Source organism: Musca autumnalis, unplaced genomic scaffold, assembly GCF_047663935.1.
Source record: "Musca autumnalis isolate F117 unplaced genomic scaffold, ASM4766393v1 scaffold_4, whole genome shotgun sequence".
Classification (NCBI taxonomy): domain Eukaryota; kingdom Metazoa; phylum Arthropoda; class Insecta; order Diptera; family Muscidae; genus Musca; species Musca autumnalis.
The window spans coordinates 39,288,403-39,310,827 of record NW_027411977.1 but is presented as its reverse complement, the minus strand read 5'-3'; the positions used below and the strand labels follow the sequence as shown (position 1 = coordinate 39,310,827).

General features: G+C 35.1%; 2 protein-coding genes across 2 annotated transcripts; one reads left to right on the top strand and one right to left on the bottom strand.

Annotated features, from left to right (window-relative positions):
* The first annotated feature begins 11,698 nt into the window (after positions 1-11,698).
* LOC141402878 (uncharacterized) lies at positions 11,699-12,288 on the top strand. Its single transcript, XM_073984986.1, has 2 exons — positions 11,699-11,743; positions 11,857-12,288. Exons 1-2 carry the CDS (start codon positions 11,732-11,734, stop codon positions 12,091-12,093), a joined length of 249 nt encoding a protein of 82 aa, XP_073841087.1. The 5' UTR covers positions 11,699-11,731; the 3' UTR covers positions 12,094-12,288.
* Positions 12,289-19,949: 7,661 nt separating this feature from the next.
* LOC141401857 (uncharacterized) lies at positions 19,950-21,196 on the bottom strand. The gene has a single exon (XM_073982408.1). The coding sequence runs from the start codon at positions 21,073-21,075 to the stop codon at positions 20,788-20,790; it is 288 nt and encodes a 95-aa protein (XP_073838509.1). The 5' UTR covers positions 21,076-21,196; the 3' UTR covers positions 19,950-20,787.
* Between the last annotated feature and the right edge of the window lie 1,229 nt (positions 21,197-22,425).

Sequence of the window (22,425 nt, the reverse complement as noted above, 5' to 3'; positions counted from 1 at the left end):
GGGCATAAGTCTACTCCCTATTGCCTACAAGATCGTGTCAGGGATATTGTGCAAACGACTAAAGCCTATGGTCAACGAGATAATTTGACCATACCAATGCGGCTTTAGACCTGGCAAGTCCACCATTGACCAGATATTTACCCTGCGGAAAATCCTGGAGAAGACCCAAGAGATGCAGATCGACACCTACCACCTTTTTGTCGATTATAAAGCAGCCTTCGACAGCCCGCTGCGTTCAAAGGTATTCCAAGCCATGTCTGAATTTGGTATCCCCGCAAAGCTCATCCGTCTTTGCAAAATGACTTTAACTGACACGAGGTCCGAAGTTAAAATAGGAAAGAACCTCTCCGAAGAGTTTGGTACCAAAAGAGGTTTCAGACAAGGAGACAGCCTTTTGTGTGACCTCTTCAACATCCTGCTAGAAAAGGTTATACGAGAGGCAAACGTCAAAAGAAGTGGCACAATCTACACCAATAGTCACATGTTACTTGCTTATGCTGATGACATAGACATCATGGGCCGATCAGTAAAAGAAGTAACTGATACCTTTATAAAGGTCGAAGGAGAATCTGCTAAAGTGGGTCTGGCGGTAAACGGTGAGAACACCAAGTTGATGGTGTCGACGCGCAATGCGTCCATTGAGATCGGACCAACTGTTGAAGTTGGTTCCTATAATTTTGAGGTAGTAAAAGACTTCGTATACCTCGGCTCCTCCGTAAACACAACAAACGACATCAGTTGTGAAATAAAAAGAAGAATTGTATTGGCCAACAGATGCTACTTTGGTTTAAGTAAGCAGTTTAAAAACAAAGCCACATCTCGTCAAACAAAAATAACGCTCTACAAAACACTGATACTACCCGCGCAAGCAGACATGGCAGTGCTTGGTGTGTTTGAGAGAAAAATTCTTCGAAAGATCTTCGGACCAATCTGCGTTGACGGTGAATATCGACGTCGCGTGAACCACGAGCTGTATCTGCTATACAACGACATCAATATAGTTAAACGTATCGAGATGCAACGATTGCGTTGGCTAGACCATATCATAAGAATGAGCGATGATGAACCCGCTAAAAAGGCGTATGAATACATGCCACATGGCGGTGCACTCAGAATCGGCAGGCCTAAGCTTCGATGGAGCATATAAGTGGATGACGAAATGAAAAGGCGCGGTATTCCAAAATGCGAAGCGAAAAACAGAGAGGAATGGAGATATTTTCTTAGTTCGGTCTATGGGCCAGCTAAGAAAGTAGGTCAAAAAATCAGCTAACATTCTCAAAATAATGAAAATCGGGGAATTATTCCATTTGTAATTCGAACTATTTTATTTGAAATTAGAATTATTCAATTTGTAATTCGAATCATAGTATTATTTGTAATTTCAAATAAAGTAATTCGAATTACAAATGATGTTATTCAAGTTTCGAATGGAATAATTCGAATTACAAATAGAATAACGCGAACTACAAATGGAATGTTTCGAATTATATCTGAAAAAGTTGTAAAAAGGAATGGAAGTCTTTTCTTAGTTCAGCTTATTGGACAAATGTTCAGTAGAGCTCCAACTAAGTAAGGAAATAAGTATGTATCTAACCGAAATGCTTAAAATTTGATGCTTAGACTCCGTTGGGTGTATTAAACATTCCTGAAGAAAATTTTCGTTCCAGGTCCACGTTTTGATGCAACTCCCGTAGAACGGTACCCCTCAATTTACAGTATTTTCAGAATCTAAAAATATATGTTTAAATATCGCTCTTTTACTATTTTACAATTGGAGAAGTATTTTCGAATATGTGCTCCAATAATCTTAGAGAATTAAAGAACAATTAAAATAAAATCTAACTCCTCATTACTTTCAGTTCCCATGCAGACAATGCATGACTCACTATTATTTTTTTTATTTCCCATAACGAAAAACCCATTGATCTACAAAAATCGTTTAATCCTGAACAGAATAACAAATTATGTTATTATCGTATTGGCTAAATACGAAATGTGTCAATAGCACTTGCTGTCTATTACTAAGTCAATACACCGTGCTTGTAGTCACACATATTAGAGAGGAAAAAGCATTTTGTTCCGGTACCGAAAAAAGTTATGGCGTCAACTATTATAGTATTTACGAGGTTTTCTGTTCAGCCACCTTTTGATAGCATTTTAATGGAAATATATAGTGTTTCCCAAACTGTTGTGCCGTGCACAACAACAACAACAAAAACAAAACAAAAACCCCCACGCAAAAGAACCTTCTCCATCAGTATCAGGCACAATAACACTCAAGTCAATTACAATGATTCCTAATTAATATGCCGATCAGCCACTACAACTGGCCGTAGATGTCAGTATTAAAAAAGAATTAAAAAAATATGTATTAAAGTATATGTTTGTGTATAAAAACAAATACATTGTTTTTATTTTTTGTGTGTGTTATGCTTTTGTTTGGTTTTCAGATGAACGGCCTTTGCCGTAATTACTGACGATTTATAAGTGTTGACAATTGGAACGTTTTTACGGCCGCATACTTTATGGGCCCAAAACAATACCATTTTTATGCATATTTCAAAATTAACTAAAATGTCGCCTGACATTAAAACCGAGGCGCATTACTGCAGCCGTGTTACTTATATTTTAATTTATGTCTGTTTACGACAATCAAAATTTTGTTCAAACTGCCAATTGTATAGACTTGACAAATATTTGTTGTTATTGTCTGTCCGACATTAAGTCTGGTGTTAAAATACAGTGGTACATTTAATACATAATGATTTATTTATTATCAGTCCATTACTTATTTTCTATTAAATAATAAAAATATAAGCACAGACAAATGATTAGAACCATAGGGGTTCTTATAACTTTAGTGCTATTTTCTCAGGACGAATGGATTTGCGCCATAAAAAACTTGTACCATCGTAATGGCGGCAGCGAATGCCGTAAACTGAATTTTTTTAAATTTTGTGCGGGAGGTACCCGAAGGAGTTGACATATGCAGTCCATATTCGAACCTGATCTATGTCTTGTAGAAATATTACGATGTTCAAAGTACGGCCCATTTCGGATACTATCCTCCAGAGTTATCGTGCGCACAAGTTGTCCGAACATTTTCGAACTTTTGTGGGGGAGGTACCGGAAGGAGTGGACCGATATAACCCATCTTCGAACTTAAACTAAGTTTGGACAAAATTTTACGAAAGCCAAATTTTGGACCATATCGGCTCATCCGTTCGAGAGTTATCGTGCGCACCAGCCAGCCAGACAGACAGACGGACGGACAGGGCTCAATCGACTTAAAATTGTCTGAAACACATTTCGTCCAAACATACTTGGGGTCTAAAACCATTATTTCGATGAGGCACATTTTTCCCGTATGAAAGTGTATATACCCACGTTAGCATAAACGCTGAGGGTATAAAAACTCCATCTAGGGAATCAAAATCTATAAAATATAGAAATTTTTGCATAATTGCTGAAATTCTGGCCAGTATCGGCTAAACTATTGGGAGTTGAACCAAGTAACCTTTTGCAAAAATCTTCCAAATAAAGTTCTCAACAATTCTTTAGAACATTCTGAAACTCTAAAATGCTTACTTCATGTTGTTTCAGCGGTACTTTGCATCATATCTTTTTCAACACGTATGTTAAACACAGTTCACACCATCCGTTTATTCTCGCATTTCGGATATCACTACATTATTGAAATTTTTATTAAATCGTCGTTGAAAAATGTACTGAAAACAACGCACAGAGGGGAAATTTGTGTTAAAAGTTGATCAAAAGCCCTAGAAAGCTCATTTATAGTCCGGTTGATATAAAATTTTGCACAAAGCATATCTTCTGTATAAGGATTAATCCTATAGAAAATAATGAAAATCGGTCCAGATTTGGATGCAGCTTCCATATATATTCGCATCTGATATGAGATACAAATGCACCAAAATCACTGAAATTTGACACATGCAACCTGAACTAGCCTAAAAAAACATTGAGCCAATTTTCAAACAAATCGGTATAGATGTATATGGTAAAATTCAAATTTCCTTTACAATTCCATCGAGAAAAAATTTAAGAAAATTTTGACAAGCACATTCACGATTTTTGTTACATGGGTTCAGAAAAAAATCGTGGTTTCAAATATGTTCGCGTTCACAAAATTGGATGCTGCGCCCAAAAGTAATGGGGGGTTTTATTCCCTTATAAAGAAAAAATATTTAAAAATGCCCTTTGTTTTGTAATACCAAAATGTATATATAAATCGGTAACAAGATTTAATATCTATTCGTAGACGCCTAAATATTAGCTAAATTTATTTTCATTTTCGCGGAAAATCAAAAAATAATGAAGGAATCTTGGAGTAAATTTTATTTATTCTAACTCAGAGTCCATAAAAATCTCTAAAAAATAAATTAAAAATACGTACAGAATCTAGACAATGTGCAGAAAAATGTGAGACCAAAATTTTATTGATTAGAATTTTAAATTGCATATTGCAGCTACAACAAAAGACAAAAGTTTATTGTTGGAACATTATTTCAAGAATATATTCTTTGGTTTAATACGAAAAATTTGAGAACATTTTTTGGATTTATTCTACTATTTCGCTAAATTTCCTAACAAAACCTGAATTATTTTGCTAAAACCTCTTCAAGGAAAATAGTTTATCATCGTGAAAGTATATTTGCTTAGTGTGATAAGCAATAGAATTAGAAAATAAAGAGTGATATAGATATTACAATCAAACAAAAAACATAAAAGTTAAAAACCGTATAACGCGCGAAATAGTTAAAATCAGTTGAGGCGCATGTGCTTTTCGCATAGAGCGAGTGCATCTCTGTCAATATGTTTGCATTTTTCAATGTTTCATTTAACCGCCAAAGTGTGCCATCAGTTGCATCTTACTACACCAAAATGCTTCATGTGGGTAAAAATAACGCGATGTTCATATGATTATAAGGCGCATCCGATTTCAGTGACCCCCTGTTAAAAATACGTCAATAAGACAAATTTTATACAGATTCGTCAAGAACCGCGGATGTGCTACCTGATTCTATTTTTGGTTAAATACGAATACTACTCCCGAATCTCTGAAATTCATGACACACCTTTTGACAAATTTTATAATCGTGTATAAAGGATTCCATTTATGTAAAAAAATTTAAGGGCAATCGCGGTTAAGTATACGGATTAGTCAAAATAAAATGTTGCTTATTTTCCTATTTTCAGGGTATCTATATCAGGGGTTTTAGTGGATGGATTCGATCGCGGTAAGGCTCATTGAATCCGGCGCGGAAAAAAACTAAAATCACGCGGTGTTCAAGGGTACCTGAGTCACAGTTGTAAATTTTTAAGCCAAAAAATAGGTTTTTAAAGAAAAATTACGCACCAAAAATTCGACTTTGGACTCCTATTACTAGGGAGCTGTGGGGAGCACACTCATGAGATATACATCAAACGACGTGGAATCACGAGTTCTACAATCCAATAAACAGACTAGGTCATTATCTGGTTGCGCCCTCCAATTATAAGAAAAATTCAAAAAACCCCGATTTCAAAACTTCAAAATGTCAGCATCGATTTTAGGGGGATGCACTGTATATGTCGAGAAGTCACACATTAGAATCATGTTGCCCAAGGGGTATTCTTCAATTCTTTCTTTGAGATGAGGTCTGAATTTTCCCTGGTTTGACCAGAAATCAAGAAAAAACACAAAAAATCTTGCTAACTTCAACACATTTTTACCCATTTTTTTATATTACCACCAACGCAGCTTCCACGAAAATTATTTGTTATGGTCCATATTATGAGATCGTGGCTAAAACACTTCAGTTAATATAAATATATTCATATTTTATAAAATATATTGACAGTTCGCGACTTATTAAATGGTGAACCTCAACTTCATTGATTGTAAAACATTTTTGTATATTACCATATCACCAATATTTTTGAAAATTTAACATAGCTGAAGCCAAGGTTTACCCTTTTAGAACACGCGACTTGTGATTGCATATTATACAAATTAAATATTTTTGGATAAAATGAAATGTTTTTGGACGTGGCAAAAAATATTGACATCAAAAGTTAATTTGCGTGGAAGCTGTGGCTATATTTATGTTGAAAATAGGTAAAAATGGGTTGAAGCCAACGTGTCTTTTTTGTTTTCTCTTGATTTGCGAATAAACCAAACTTTTCCCTATTTTCCTGTCGAAGTAAAAGTAGAAGCAAACTAAATGAGGATGATCTCACTAATGTATTACTTTTCAAAATTTGATCTGCTTCTACCATTAAATGATGCTGACATTTTGAAGCCAGATTTACAGTGTTTTTTGACATTTTCTTCTAATTTCATTCCGAAAACAGGTTTTTCAAAACATCATATATAGGATTGTAGAACTCGCGATTCTGAGTTATTTGATATATGTGTCGTGAATGTAGTCTACACAGCTTCATAGAAATCTGCATCCAAATACGGAAATTTTGTGCGCACATTTTTCTAAAAATCATATTTTTCGGGCCTAATTTTTACAATTGTCATTTGAATTCTTCGTACTTGATTGCACATTTTAGTTTTTTACGTTCCGGATCCAATAAATCATTCCCCGTGAAAATCCATCTACTAAAACGCGAATTACGAGAAATTCCAAAATAGAAAAATCACCTAAAAATGTTTTTGAAAATACCGCGTATTTTATCGCGTTTTTTGCGGTTCGTTTCCACTGCAATGAAACAACTAGCACAGCATCTTCGTTTTAGCGGAAACAGAGATTTGAAAACTTCAATGATAAAGGAGCTACCTTCATTTTATCCCAAAAAATAGTGTGGGATGCTACATTCACGGTTCTTGATTGATCGCCTTGAAATAGATATGTATATATCGATATAGATTTTCATGGTGGATATTGAAATCGGATGCGGACAAAAATTGTATTCAATTTGCTCAAGTTAGCGATATTTTATAGGTTTTTAGTGCTAAGATGCAGCCGATGCTACATCTTAGCCTATAAATTAAATTTCGAAAAATATATACAAATTAAAAGATATGGTCTTGCTGAACATGAAAATCACATGCGGACAAAATGATTTTGATAATTACGCGATTTACACGTATTTTAAAATGCATATAAATTAAAATGGGTTATGTGACTTCTATTTCCATTTCAGAAGCCTTATCTTCCTCAATAGGAAAGCTTTTATATAAATGTCTATAAAGCAAAATCCGTATATTTTAGTGGGAGATTTAAGCAAAATGAAGGAAGTATTCCTATAGATTTTTCCAAAATTTTATACTACATAATGAATGTGAAAAAATATTGTTTTAAACAAAAATTATTTTTTTAACTAAAATATGTGTTTATTTTGGCTGTGACGTCGAAACTATAATACCAATCTGTATGATTTTAGTCTCATTTGATTCGCCGTGAAGTTTTGCTTCCATACAAATTTTTCCGTAATTTTACAGCGGGTAAATGGAAATTTATTTTGAAAAGAGTTGACTTACATTCAATAATTTAACAATTTATTATACATTTCGCGAATACTGAGTAACATTTAACAAATATTATGCAATCTACAAACACAAGCCACTTCCAGATAACTTTTTTGTAGCAATTGCTCGCGGTAAAATAATTAGCGTTTTTATAATAATTTTTTCTTTAAAACGAAAATAAAACCGCCATAACTTTTGTCCGCATCAACAAAAAACTGGCTCGCGAGCGGATTCGTACTGGGAATTTGTTTCTTAACCTATGTACCAAAAATCTTTGATGTAGCGCGAAAAAAAGATTAACATTTTTTTTTGAAACGGAATATGAAATATTTGACAACATTCGTGATATATAGTCCCATATACATATATTTCATTCCAAATTTTATTTTTTGAAACTTACTTAAATTAAATTTTTCTCAATTCACATGAGAAAAGCCGTGAATGTTTCTGAATAATGCAAACATATTTGATAGGTGTTGGTTTAGTCTGATAAATAAGAGCACCGGTTATAAGGCGGAGCAAAATTTAGTGTGAGTAAACCTTGCAATTCCATATAAAAATATTTCATATTTTAGTTGAGAAAAATTAGATTTTTTCGGAAAGGCGCAAGTATGCGCAATTTTATATGATTGAGTCTGATATTTGAGACTCAAGCGCATAAAACATTAGAAGAAACTATGGTCGGGAAACGACGGGGAAATAGACTTTTTCACTATTGAAATTGTAGTAAAATAAAAATTATCATAAAAAAATTTCATAAAGAGGATAAATATCACCATTATTAAAGAGCAAAGATGTAAAATCAATCTGCAATTTTTAAGTGCTAATCTTGTTCGGAGACTGTACAAAAACAATAAATCTTGAAAAATATAAATTTTCGCGAAAATAATGTCATTTTAATGTTCACCTAATTTCTTAGTTTTCGAAAATTTAATTTTTGTTTTCAGTATGGCTGAGTTCAATCGACTGCTGCATTGGATTGGTTAATCTTACAAAGTCGAAGATGGTTATTGCAAATGTAGAAAAGAGTCTGGTTGCCGTTTATCAAAATTTTTTCATAAAAAAACGATTTTCATATTTTGAGTTTTGAGCAACTTTAGGCCTATGTTTCCCCTCTGTGCAACGGCATAGAGACATTTTACAATAATGACATGTTCTGAAGAATTGTGTATTACATTCCAGCGAATATTTTCCAAAAGAAAATATTCAAAAAAACAAAAACAAGTGAGCAAAGGCTATAGTCGGGATGGGGCCGACCATGTGATACCCTACACCACTACCCCTGTGCATAAGCTTTTCAATGGTAAACATTTCTTTTAGGGAATATAATCCGACTACCACCAAAAATAATATACCTCTTTCTCTCTGGGACCCCCATAAGCAACCAAAATTTCGTGACCATCCTATCAAAATTACCACCTGAAGCTTGATTGCAAAAAATGGAAGAATTGGATGCATTACCGACTTATTGTGGTATCTCCCTTGTTTGACCACCTTCGCCAACCTGCTTTACACCAATGTAAAGGTAATATTTTCTTCTTCCATTGACAGACTTTGCCGTTGGAATACCCCTACTAGAAGCCGATATATTCACAAAGAATAAAACTTTGTATTTGTCTCCAAATGAGTTTTTCCCCATTCCGACCCCTAAATATTATCCGACTATCACCAAAATCATTCTTCCTCTGTGGGGCCCCCATCTACCCCCAAAATTTCGTCACTATCCGATCAAAATTCCAGCTTGTAGCGTGATAACAAAAAATGGAAAAATTGGGTATATTACTGAATTTTGCAATATCTCGGTTTGCTCACTTATGCCAACATACTTTGCACCAATATAAACGAGATCTTTTCTTCTTCCATTGACGGGTATTCCTTTTGAAATACTCCAACCAGAAGCGGAGATATTCGCATAAGAAAAAAACGTTGACTTTTCTCTACATAAGCTTTTCGCTTATTCCGACTCCTGAATATTATCCGACCATCAACAAACTAAATAGGCTTCTTCCTCTGTGGGAGGAAAAATTCGTGACGATCCGATCAAAATTGCGACCTGTAGCGTGATTACAAACAAATAAGAAAATGGGATGCATTACCGACTATTGCGATATCTCTGTTGTTTGACCAGCTACGACAACTTTACATCGATGTAAAGGTGATATTTTCTTCTTTCTTTGCCAGGTTTTGCTTTTGATATACCTCTTAAAGAAACGGAGATACTGGCATTGAAATAAAACGTGGACCTTTTCTCCAAATAAGTTTTTGCCCATTCCGACCCCTAAATATTATCCGACCATCATTAAAATCAGTAGGCTTCTTCCTCTGTGTGACCCCCATTAACCCCCAAAATTTCGTGACGATCTGATCAAAATTGCGACCTGTAGCGTGATTACAAAAAAATCGGAAAATGGGATGCATTATCTGCTATTGCCATATCTCTGCTATTTGACCACCTACGACAACCTACTTTACATCGTTGTAAAGGTGATATTTTCTACTTTCCTTGCCAATTTTTGCTTTTGATGTACCTCCTAAAGAAACAGCGATATTAGCTTTGAAATAAAATGTTGACTTTTCTCAAAATAAGTTTTTGCCCATTCCGACCCCTGAATATTATCCGACCATCTACTTTCATAGTCAAGCTTTGCTTTTGGAAAGTTTACAACCAGTGCTGTGATATTCGTCAATATAATTAAAATCGCAAAAATGAAAACTGGGGTTTTATTTGCTACTATTGTGATATCTTCGTTGTTTGATCACCTACGAGCACCTACTTTACATCATTAGAAAGGTGATATTTTCTAATTTCATTGCGAGGTTTTGCTTTTGGTATACCCCATATAGAAGCTGTGACATTGGCTTTGGAAAAAACGTTGTCTTTTTATCCACCTAAGTTTTTTGCCCTTTCCGACCCCTAAATATTATCCGACCACCACCAAAATTAATAGTCCCCTCCGGGACCCCCATCAACATCCAAAATTTCGTGACGATCCGATCAAAATTGCGACATGTAGCGTGATTACAATGTTTAGATGGACAGACGGACAGACGGACGGACGAACTGACGGACGGACACACATAGCCAGATCGACTCAGCTCGTCGAGACATTCATTTTGGTATATATAAGTATGGGTCTACGACCATTATTTCGATGCGTTACAAACTTTTTGGCCAAAACCAACTTATAATACCCTCCCCACATAGTGGTGTAGGGTATAAAAATAGATTTTTGAGAAAACTCAATTTAAATGTCTATTGAGTTTTGACTTCCCAAATAAATGTATATTTACCTAGTGCTAACTAGATATAAGTGTTAACTTTTTGTGCAATATTTGACATGGTTTGAAGTTTCTTAATGGTTTGTAAACTATTTTTTTTTGATTTGAAGTAATTGAGTTTCAAGATTTTAACCTTAATTGGTACACATTATGAAGAAGAATGTTTAGAAATAATGAGCTTTTTAATTATCCTCCTGGAGAAGCTTGCACGAAATATAACTTCCCTTAAAAAGGTCAAGATAGAATCTGCAAAAGTGGGTATTATGGCAAACGTAATGTGTGGCAGACCTTAGATGTGAACCCTTCTTTATTCCCAAGTAATTAAGTAAGTATTAAACATACATTAGGGAGGAGTTAGCGATGTTCTTTATTCTCACAGGAGACTGTTAAAGGTCAAAAACACCTCGGCTCTAACTCATTGGAACATGTCAAATTCTTTTTTGATAAACAAATTACACGCGCCGAAGATAAAATTGTTTTACTTGTTTTAGAATAAATAACACATAAATAATCCTCATAAAACTATCGACTTGTTTGTTCGCAACAAAGAAGTACACTGACTCAAAACAATAAGATTGTTGGTTTTTTTTTGCGAAAATTTCATAATTTACCCATCCAATTGGCAGAAATTTGCATTGTTTGAAGAAGCAGCCATAGAAAGGTCTCATTGATTTTATTTATTCCAAACATGACATGAATTAATAATTTACGAAAAAAGATATTTACTTTTTGGCACTTGTTAATGACTCTCCTTCCCTCCCTTTTCTTACAAACTATGTACGTCATGGCTAAATTGGGGCCTATTAGAACTGCCAAGAAAAAAAGATGTATAGAAGAAGCCAAAAATTTGTTATTGTACTTACTAATTTTACTATTACGAAAATTTACTATAAAAACTGGCACGATCACTAGAAATCTTCATCAGTTTCTAAAGAACTTCTCAAGAAAACTAAAACAAAACTAAACAAAATGTTCAAATTCGTAAGTGTAAAAATAAGTTTTTCTTAAGTAAAATTTAAAACAAAAATATATCTTAAGTTTTTGCAAAACTGTTTTTTTAATTTAAATTCTTATTCCTTCTTTAATTTTTCTAGTTCGCTATCTGCTTGTTCGCCGTTCTCGCTTGCGCCATGGCTAAACCCGCCATTGTTGCTGCTCCCTTGGCCTATTCTGCTTCTTATGTTGCTGCCCCCTATACTGCCGCTTATGCCGCTCCTTATACTGCTGCCTATGCTGCTCCTTATACTGCTGCCTATGCTGCCGCCTATTCTGCATTCCCTTATGCCTCTGCCTATAGTGCCTATCCTTATGCCACCGCTTTCGTTCGTTAAACAGCAACACATTTTCTTCAATGATTACGAAACTGGATACTAGAAATTTAGGTTTACAATTGGCTACTGTGTAATTTTAAGTTCTTTCATCTTTAAATGAACTCATTTTTGAGTTTTAAAATGGAAATAAATACACAATTCTTAGTTAAAACTTAAACAATGTGAAGCAATATTGAGAAGAATTGATTTCTAGCAAAGAAGGGGGACAAATGACACGTCTTTGGAAATAAAAAGATCCAATTTAAAATTCACAAATTTGCAATGGTGCACGTATAAATAGGGGCTCCAAATGACGAATATTGTCTAGCAATAACAACATCTAATATGCCTGATGATGTTAGCCTAACCTGTTAACGAAACGATCGTCGCATAGTGATTGATGTGTAGGACTGCGCTTGATATCATTTCGGGATATAACTCCCACGGACATACATAACACCGAAAATAATTTTGCAAAGCGCAGCGGACATAACACCCAAAAAAATCGCGGACACAACTGCCAACGATTTTTTTTCTCCATTTATAAATTATTTCTTTGCTTAATTTTGAAATTTATAGCTATAAAATGTTTTTAAATTTTAGAGTAGAAGTTGGAATGTAAGCGGAATTTTATATTTGAGAAGGTCTAAGTGCCAACCAATAGCCAACACGGTGTGCCTTAATGAAATTTGAATGGAAGGTGCTTACACCTGGGAAGTTTTTGTAGATTCTGAAACTACAATGCTCATAGATGAGAAATATCAAGAGAAAAAAATCGCCGGAGGGATTTTCTTATCTATTAACATTGCTATTTCGGAATCCGCGAAATCTTCCCATGTGTAGGCGGTTTTCATCAAAAGTTTGTTAAGGCGCACTGAGCATGATATTGTTTTATAAGGAGGCGATACAGTCAGTGCATTGTTTCAATTTGAACTTCTATATCTCAAAAACGGTAAAACCTACGAAAATATCATGAAGGTCAATCTTGTGGAGAATTTTCACAGCTACAACATTTTCTTCAGAACCATTTGTGTGAACTTAAATCGTGATTTATTTGAAAATCCCTCCGGCGATTTTTTTGTTTCTTTATATTTCCCATCTATGAGCATTGTAGTTTCAGAATCTGCAAAAACTTCCCAGGTGTAAGCACCTTCCATTTAAAATTAGTTAAGACGCACCGTGTCAAGTGTCCAGAAAATCCTCCTGATTTCATAAAATTATTAAAAACGAAATTATGTTCTGAGGAGTTTAGAAATGTGAAAATATTTGCTAAGAAAATCACGCAATTTTTATACCCTACACCACAATGTGGAAAGGGTATTATAAGTTTGTTTGGGTAAAAATTCATGTAATACCGCGAAATATTCGTCGGAGACCCACAATGTGGTATACCAATCTTCATATCTCAACGAGATAAAGCGATTTTGAGATGTGTGTCCGTCCGTCCGTCTGTCCATTATAAATTGTAAACACGCTCCAGGCCGCAATTATGGACCGATCGTCACGAAATTTTGTATGGAGGTCGGGTTCAGGCCAGAATAGATCCCTATTCTTATTGGTGATGATCGAGAAATATTTAGCGGGTGAAATGGACCAAAAACAAAATATATATCCGATTTTGTAGCGGCTCTGTATGTCGCAATTACAGTCCGATCGCCTCGAAATTTTAAATAATGTAAGATTATATGAATAAGAAGAAGCTTACAATTTGAGATGGTGATCGGATTATATTTAGAGGGCTAAATGGACCACAACTTTTGTGTGAAAATTGTGAAAATTTTTAATATACCGATAATATCTTTATTGCTGGACCACACATTCCGCCCACATAAATAATATTTGGAAAGACAACTCTTGCCCTTTCAATTAATGCCAATTATGTTGATTTATGTGGTCAGATAACAGAGTTACAGCCTAATATATCGAGTGTTTTGCTTGTAATGTAATCAAAAGCATACTAGAGGTCGCAATTATAGATCAATAGTCACGAAATTTTGCACGAGGTAGGGGTTCAGAAGATGCCTATAATTTTTGATGATGATCTGATATTATTTAGCGGGTGCAATGGACCATTACTTTTGTATGCTAAATAAAAACATCTTATTTTTGGTCCATATTTGAATACCTGGAGGCCATATACCGGCAAAGTCGCCTATATATGAAAAATTAACTACCGATCTTTCCTCTGATGAAAATTGCAATAATATGTGTGCTTGGTAACGGACCTACTACCTAAGATATGATGAGTTTTGTGAAGAGAACCACATCTTCCTCCCATGCTACAAATTGTCTCTATCATGACACACAAATTCCCAGTTCTTACAAATTGCGTGGAACCCTATCATATTACCTGTCCAATTGTCCAAAATTTAAAGATGTAGCAGAAACGCCAATTTTCAAATTTAAGAATATTTCTTAAAATGTACTGTATATTATTGTTCCACAAACATCCCAGTAGGGACAAGGGAGCCTTCTCTCATATCAATGAGAGCACCCCAATTAATATCAGCTCAATGATATGTAGACAGCGGAATTTTATGCAACACCTATTTTTGTAAAATTTTCATATTTTTGGCTTCTAATTAAATTCCAATCGATATATATCACATATGCAAAAATGTATAAATTATGCATATGCAAATATTATTTTTGTATATGGAAAATTTCTGTATTTCACATATTTTCGTATGCTACATATATTTCAATAATATCTTCTAAAATGTTTATGTGTACATTTTTCTGTTTGAAATTCACTTCAGACAAGTCAATTAAATAGAGAAATCTTCAAAATGTCGAAAATGGGGAGATTTCGTTGTATGGGAGCTATATGAACGCCTAGACCTATACCGACAAATTTCAGATGGAAAGTTTAATACCCCCAATGAAGACATAATACCAAATTTTAGCCAATTCGGAGGGATATTGAGACCATAACCTTCAAAGTACATATCGGTTGGTTCTGGTTATGGGAGCTATATGAAGACGTGGATATATAACGACAAATTTCATGTGGAAAGTTTTTTTTACCTCCAACGAAGACTGAATACAAAATGTCAGCCATTTCAGTTTGATATTGAGGCCACAACCTTCAAAATACCGGATATCGGGAGGTACGGTTCTATGGGAGCTATATCTGGACCTATACCGAAAAAATTTCAGTCGAAAATTGTGATGAACGAATACTTAATACAAACTTTCAGCCAATTCGATGGGATATTTAGGACACAAAGTCTTGCATATGGTTTAGCAAATATGTCAAAATATGCAAAAAATTAGGTCCAGACTAAATGTCCGTTCTAAAATTACTTATTGGTGCCCCCATGGTACAATTGTTTGCACACCCGCCTTGCACGCTGAAGGTCGGGCGTTCGATTCCCGGCCAGCAAACATCAAATTTCCAACGATAGCAAAATACCCCTCAGTAAAGTTGGCGACATTTTCAGAGTATTTAAACCATGTACAACTTCTCTACAGGTGGTGTTTTAAGACATGCCTTTCGGACTCGGCGATAAACAGTAGGCCCCATTCTATTGCTGTAATATGAATCGTGGTGCACGCCCTGTCCCTTCTGTGATGTTTGTGGAACAATTATTATATTGTTATTTAAACTTAATGTGATAAGGTTGCAGTCTCCAAAAATTTATTTCTTAAAATGAGATTATTTTATCCAAAAGAAACTTTGATTTGCTGAAAGCTAACTCGCAGGGTAGTGGTGTAGGGTATCGTATAGTCGGCCCTGTCCGACTATAGCCTTTGCTTACTTGTTTTTAATAATATTTTCGCCAGCGTCGCATTTCGTTTTTCAGAAAGTATTTAAATATTGTTACTAAAACCTTTTATCTTTTAAAAATCTGAAAATATTTTTGTAAAAAATCGCGCTTTTTAAAAAAATATTTTCGATTGCAGTATTTTTCATTTTTCAGAAAGTATTTGAATATTTTTACAAAAACTTTTTATTTTATTAAATAGTGGAAATATTTTGGTAATTTTTTTTTTAATATTTTCGCCAGCGGCACTTTTCGTTTTTCTGAAATGTTTTCCAAATGTTAACAAAAACTTTTTATTTTCTTGTAAGCAGAATTTTTCATTTAAAATAGGTTTGTAGGAAAATTTTCAATATAGTTCGATTTGTATTGGTTACTACTTATTTTGTTCTTAATTTTCTTCAAAATTGGGAGGGTTGGGGTCTTTTAATTGTGATGACGACTTCTATTTTGTTTTTTTAGAATTGTCAGGCTTAATCCCATAGTCGATGTTTTAATATTTTATTAAAACAGCTTTAATTTATTAATTAATTGAATTAATCGAGCTAACATGGCCTAAGGAAAAAATTGGCGATGTTTACCAAGGGGTAAGACAATTTTGAGTTATGTCCGCAAACCAAGGCGGACATAACTCCCAAAATCGTTTTGATTATGCATCAGGACATCTAGGCATAGTATTTCGGCTTTGTCTTCTTAACAATCATTTTTTTATAACCTCAGCATTTATGCTAACGAGGGTATATACACTTTCTTACGGGCAAAATGTGCCTCATCGAAATAATGGTTTTAGACCCAAGTGTGTGTTTCAGACAATTTGGAGTCGATTGAGCAATGTCCGTCCGTCCGTCTGTCTGTCTGTCTGTCTGGAGCCCACGATAACTCTAGAACGGATCTGCCGATTCGGTCCAAAATTTGGCCTTAGTAATATTTTGTCCAAACATAGATTAAGTTTGAAGATAAGCCATATCGGTCCACTCCTTCAGGTACCTCCCCCACAAAAGTTCAAAAATGTTCGGAAAATTTGTTCATACGGTAACTTTTGAACGGAGTGGCCGAATTGGTCCATACTTTACACTTCCTAATATGTCTACTAGATATAGATCAGGTTCAAATATGGACTATATTTGTCCACTCCATGCGGTACCCCCCACACAATATTTCGGATAAGTTCACTTTAAGACCTGCTATCGAATCACTTTGATTTTTGTTGAAGCAACTTGCATTCGCTGCCTCAATTACGATGGTAAAAGTTTTTTTAGGGGCAAGTCCATACTTCTTGAACAATCAGCCCGAAAAGTGTAGAATCCCCCTACAGCACCATATGTTGTGGCTGGGGATCCACTTCCATAACGGTAAATGCCGATCCATTCCTCTTAGCATCACCTTCTCAAAACTTTTGATCTTTAATCCTAATCAACATTTTTGTCGGTTCAAACGCCCAAAATTTTTAAAACCCCCTAAATACACAGGCTGAGGGTATATCTCTGTCGGCAAAGCCGACTGGTACTTTTTTACTTGTTTAATGTTAAAGTCAGCAATATTTGAAAGCAGTTACCTTGGACGGTAAAGCCTGAATCGCTAATCTAACATAATTTTTTACTATTGGAAACCAGCTATGGCCTGGGTATGAGTAAAAGCAATTTTATGTTTCGTTTGTTAGTCACACATCATGGATTCTATTCTAAACAATTGTGCAGAGATGACAGGGAATACAGAGACTACACGGTGTCGTTGAGAAGGAGATGTGTATCCGTCCGTTCATTAAAAATTGTAATCAAACTCCAGGCTGCAATTATGGACCAATCGTTGCAAAAGTTGTGTTCGTTTACTTGCTGGGGTTACCATTTTACCAGTTCTTACCAAAAAGTGGTAAAACTGGAAGCAATTTTTAAAAGAGAAAGAGAGAACAAAAATGACGTGCACTTCTATCAAAGGCTACCATACAAATTTCTTCGGGTAAAAAAATGGAAAATTTGATTTTTGGACGTTTGTTTGATAATTATTTGGCAATCATGAAAAAATTAACAAAAACAGACAGAGATATACCCTCAGCCTATATGAATCGAAACTTACATCTACGTATAGAATTTTGTGGCTCTTTTTGGACATTTGAACTTGCCGACAAAAATGTGGATTAGGATTAAAGTTCAAAATGTTGCGGAGAAGGCACTTGAAGGAATGGACCGACATAGTCCATTATGGAAGTTGATCTTATTTTGGGAATCATATCTTTTCGATTGATATAGTGCCCACTAGTTACTTTAGTGGGTCATAGTATAAATTTTGGATCAGTATGCCAGGAAGCATGGACTTTTCCGCGGAAAACATAATCTCTCTGTAAACGGGACCACAACGAACAGTATCGGTATACATTTTCCAAGGATCTTCGGACATACCCTAAACTGCATTTAGACATACATGTTGAACTTTTGTGGGGGAGGTACCCTAAGGAGAGGACCGATATGGACCATTTTAGAAGTTAAAACTACATTTGGACAAAATACAAGGAGATCAAAAGTTTGGACCAAATTGGTTGCCCCGTTCAAGATATATCGGGCATACCATTTTATTGACTTTTTTTAATTATTGGGGGAAATACCGATATTGCCCATCTTCGAACTGAAACTAATTTTGGACAAAATATGACGAAGACCAAATTTTGGACCAAATCGTTTGATCCGTTCGAGAGTTATCATACGCTCCAACTACGTCACACGGTGTCATAGGGTTTTTTTGCACCTTTCAGTCTATTTTCCCAAGAAGTATGGACTTGTCTCTGAAAAAAGCGCTTGCCGACTTAAAGAAGGCAGCGTATGCAAGTTGCTTCAACAGAAATCGACGTGATTCCAGGGCGGGCCTTAAAGTGAATTTATCCGAAATTTTGTGTGTGAGGTTCCCGAAGGAGTGGACAAATATAGTTCAAATTTAAACCTGACATATTAGGATGTGGTAGACATATTAGGATGTGTAAAATAAGGACCAAATCGGTCACCCCATTCAAAAGTTATCATGCGCACAATTTTCCCGATCCGTTTTGAGCTTTTGTGGGGAAGGTACCTGAAGGAGTGGACCGACATAGCTTATCATCGAACTGAAATTAAATTTGGATAAAATATTACGAAGGCCAAACGTTGGACCGAAGCGGCAGATCCGTTCGAGAGTTATCTTGCTCTCCAAGCACTACACACGGTGTCATGGGGGCATTTTGCACCTTTCAGGCTATTTTCTCAGGAAGTATGAACTTGCCCCTGATGAAACTTGTACCGTCATATGGGGGGGTGGACAGTAAATACAGTTGCTACAGCAACAATCAAAGCGATTCGAGAGCACGTCCTAAACTACACTTTACCGTGGGAGGTACCCGAAGGAGTGGACCGATTGAGTCCATATTGGAACCTCATCTAAGTCTGGTAAAAATTTCACGATGTGCAAAGAATGGACCAAATCGGTTACTCCCTTCAAGAGTTATCGTACGTATAAATTTTCGGAACATTTTCGAACTGTTGTGGGGGAGGTACCGGAAGGAGTGGACCGATATAACCCATCTTCGAACTTAAACTAAGCTTGGACAAAATATTACGAAAGTTAAGTTTTTGACGTAATCAGTTGATGCGTTCGAGAGCTATAGTGCGCTCCAGCCAGCCAGACAGACGAAGGGACATTGCTGAAACAGATTTCGTCCAAACATACTTGGGGTCTAAAACTATTATTTCGATGAGGCACATTTTGCCCGTATGAAAGTGTATATACCCTGGTTAGCATAAATGCTGAGGGTATAAAAACCACACAAGACCCAGGATCACAATGAAACACATACAAGCAAATTGAGCTTTTATAAATGAAACTTTGTTTATTTTCGTTGCATTATCAAAATATTCAAATCCATTTCTTCACGCAGAGAAAAAATATGATTCATGCCACCATATTTTGAAATAAAAATATATATTATAGATATATGGTAACCTCTATCATATTTTAATAATACAATTTTTGAAATATTTTAAAATGATGTGGTAGCCGTCGAAACATGTTGTGGTTGCCTGTAATAAGTAGTATTTTTCTTGGAATTATACTGTACCTTTGTGATTATTTCCCCATTAAAAGATTTTTCTATATATTTTAAATAAAAGTTTTATTTATTTAAGAACACTTTGGATATAATAGAATAAATAAGTATAATATAGAATACACTTATTAAAAAACAATATGCAGTTCTCTCCGTGGTCTCTCCGTTTGTTCCATACCGAAGACATGTTTATGTTGGAGAACATTACGAAACAACAACAGATGTTTATGCTATTCATACATTCTTTTTCTTGTTATTTTGATCACGTGTATACGATTTGTATTAATTATTAAATAATGCACAAAATTTGCACGAAACATTCGGACATTCTTTTTATTTAAGAAGTGAAAGAAAATGAAGCACAACTCAGGCACTGATATCTTTTTGTCACTTTTTGATTTTTCTTTCTACGCATTTTTATATCTTCATTCACAAATAAATTGTTGTCATTAATACCGTCAACAAATACTCGAACTATTTCATTTTTTGTTTTGAGTCTGTTTTTACTAATTTTATACCATTCTTTTAAATGAAAATTAAAGAATGAAATCAGCGACAGAACAACTAATGAGAGAATATGTATTTGCTTTTGGCAGTGAACAGCTGTTCCTAGTTTTTGACACTTTATATGTCAAAATGAGAAAGTTAAGCAGAGTGTGGTTGGATCGACCATCAGATAATTATGAAAATATTACCATATATCAAGATTTTGTGGTTTGTTGTTGTTTTATATGGTGAACAGAATCAAAATTGGCAATATACATTATCGCCTTAAAAATAATATGTGCTCTACAAAAATTATTTGGTGCCAGCGAAAATAAAATTTTGCCCACCACCAGTTAAAAAAATATTTTTTCTCTGCGTGTTGATCCCTTTATCTAAAATTTACTTCTTGAAGACGGTAACAACGGGAGCGGCAGCAGCTACAACAGGTGCAGCAGCATAGGCGGCAGGGAAGGCAGCAGTGTGGGCGACAGTGTGGGCATTGTAGGTGCTAGCATAGGGAGCCACATAGCCAGCAGTGTAAGCAGCAGCGACAGCAGGAACACCAGCGGTATAAGCCACAGCAGGAGCTGTATAGGCAAGGGGAGCAGCAGCCAAGTAGGCAGGTTTAGCAGCACCAAAAGCGACGGCAAACAAAGCCAAGAAGCAAACAGCGAACAATTTGAACATTTTGAAAGCGTTTTGTGTTTTTTTCTGAAGAAGTTTCAAAAGAAATCTGATGTCGTTTGGATTTTGGCAACTGGCTTATATACTCAAATCCCCAAAACAAAAAATTAACTTCTGCTCCCCAACTAAACTAAGAATAGGAATAATAAAATAAAACAATTTAAACAACAACAATTTCAATGTACATCCTTGAGCAGTTCTAAATAGCATAAAACAAATTGAAAGGCTATCAATATTCATATGACAAAAAAAAATTAAATACATTTCTTTTGGTTGTTGCTGTTGTCATTTATCGTCATATGCTATGTTCAGATGAGAAAATGTTTTAAAATTCCCTTTGCGTTTAGCTAGCTAGCATTTCAGTCTCAGTCTATGATATGGGAATTGATGGGTTATCGGCTTACGCTAAGCACGTAGCACTCGTAATTAATTTAGCCGCCTGATTGTGAATATGAAGAACAACTACAACTCATCAGCCCGATATGAAAACCAAAAACCAGAAGCTTTTTTTACGGAACTTAGTAACACTAACCCACAAAATGTTATTGAACTGCAATTGGAATGGTCATAGACTATTTGAGAAGTACCTCGGTCCTAATTGCAATGTGGTGTGCTTATCAATAGATTTGTAATAACCATAATTTACTCAATAGAAATATAAATAAAACAAATAGAAATTTCAGATGTTCTAAACGCGCTAGATAGAATTTATTTAGTATTTATTTAGTATTTATTTATTTTGGTAGAGGTTCATAATTCAAACAAGTAAGCTAAGGCTATAGTCGGGACGGGCCGGCTATGTCATATCCTACACCATTAGCCCTGTGCATACGCTTTTCGCGGATAAACACTTATTTTTTTGAGAAAAATAAAAAAAACAAAAATAATTGCTGGAGGGATTTTAATATAAATCGCGGTCAAAGTTCACATTTTTAGGGATTTTTTTTCATTTTTAGAGTTTTACTTCGAAACCGCATGTCCTATCGTAATGGGACTAACGAAAATGTTGTAGCAGTGAAAATTCTCTACAAAACTGACAATAATGTTGTTTTCGTCGGTTTTACCATTTTTGAGATATAGAAGTGCAAATTGGGGCATGCACTGGCTGTTTCGCTTCCTTATAAAACAATGTCATATACGGTGCGCCTTAACTAGCTTTAGATGAAAACCGCTTACATCTGGGAAGATTTTGCGGATTCTGCAATGTTCATATATGAGAAAAATCCAAAAACAAAAAAATCGCTGAAGGGATTTTTAAATAAATAAAAGTTAGTTAAAGTTCACATTTTTAGGTTTATTTTATTTTTAGACTAGCAGACCCCGGTCCACGTTGCTGGCCCATCGAATGGAGTT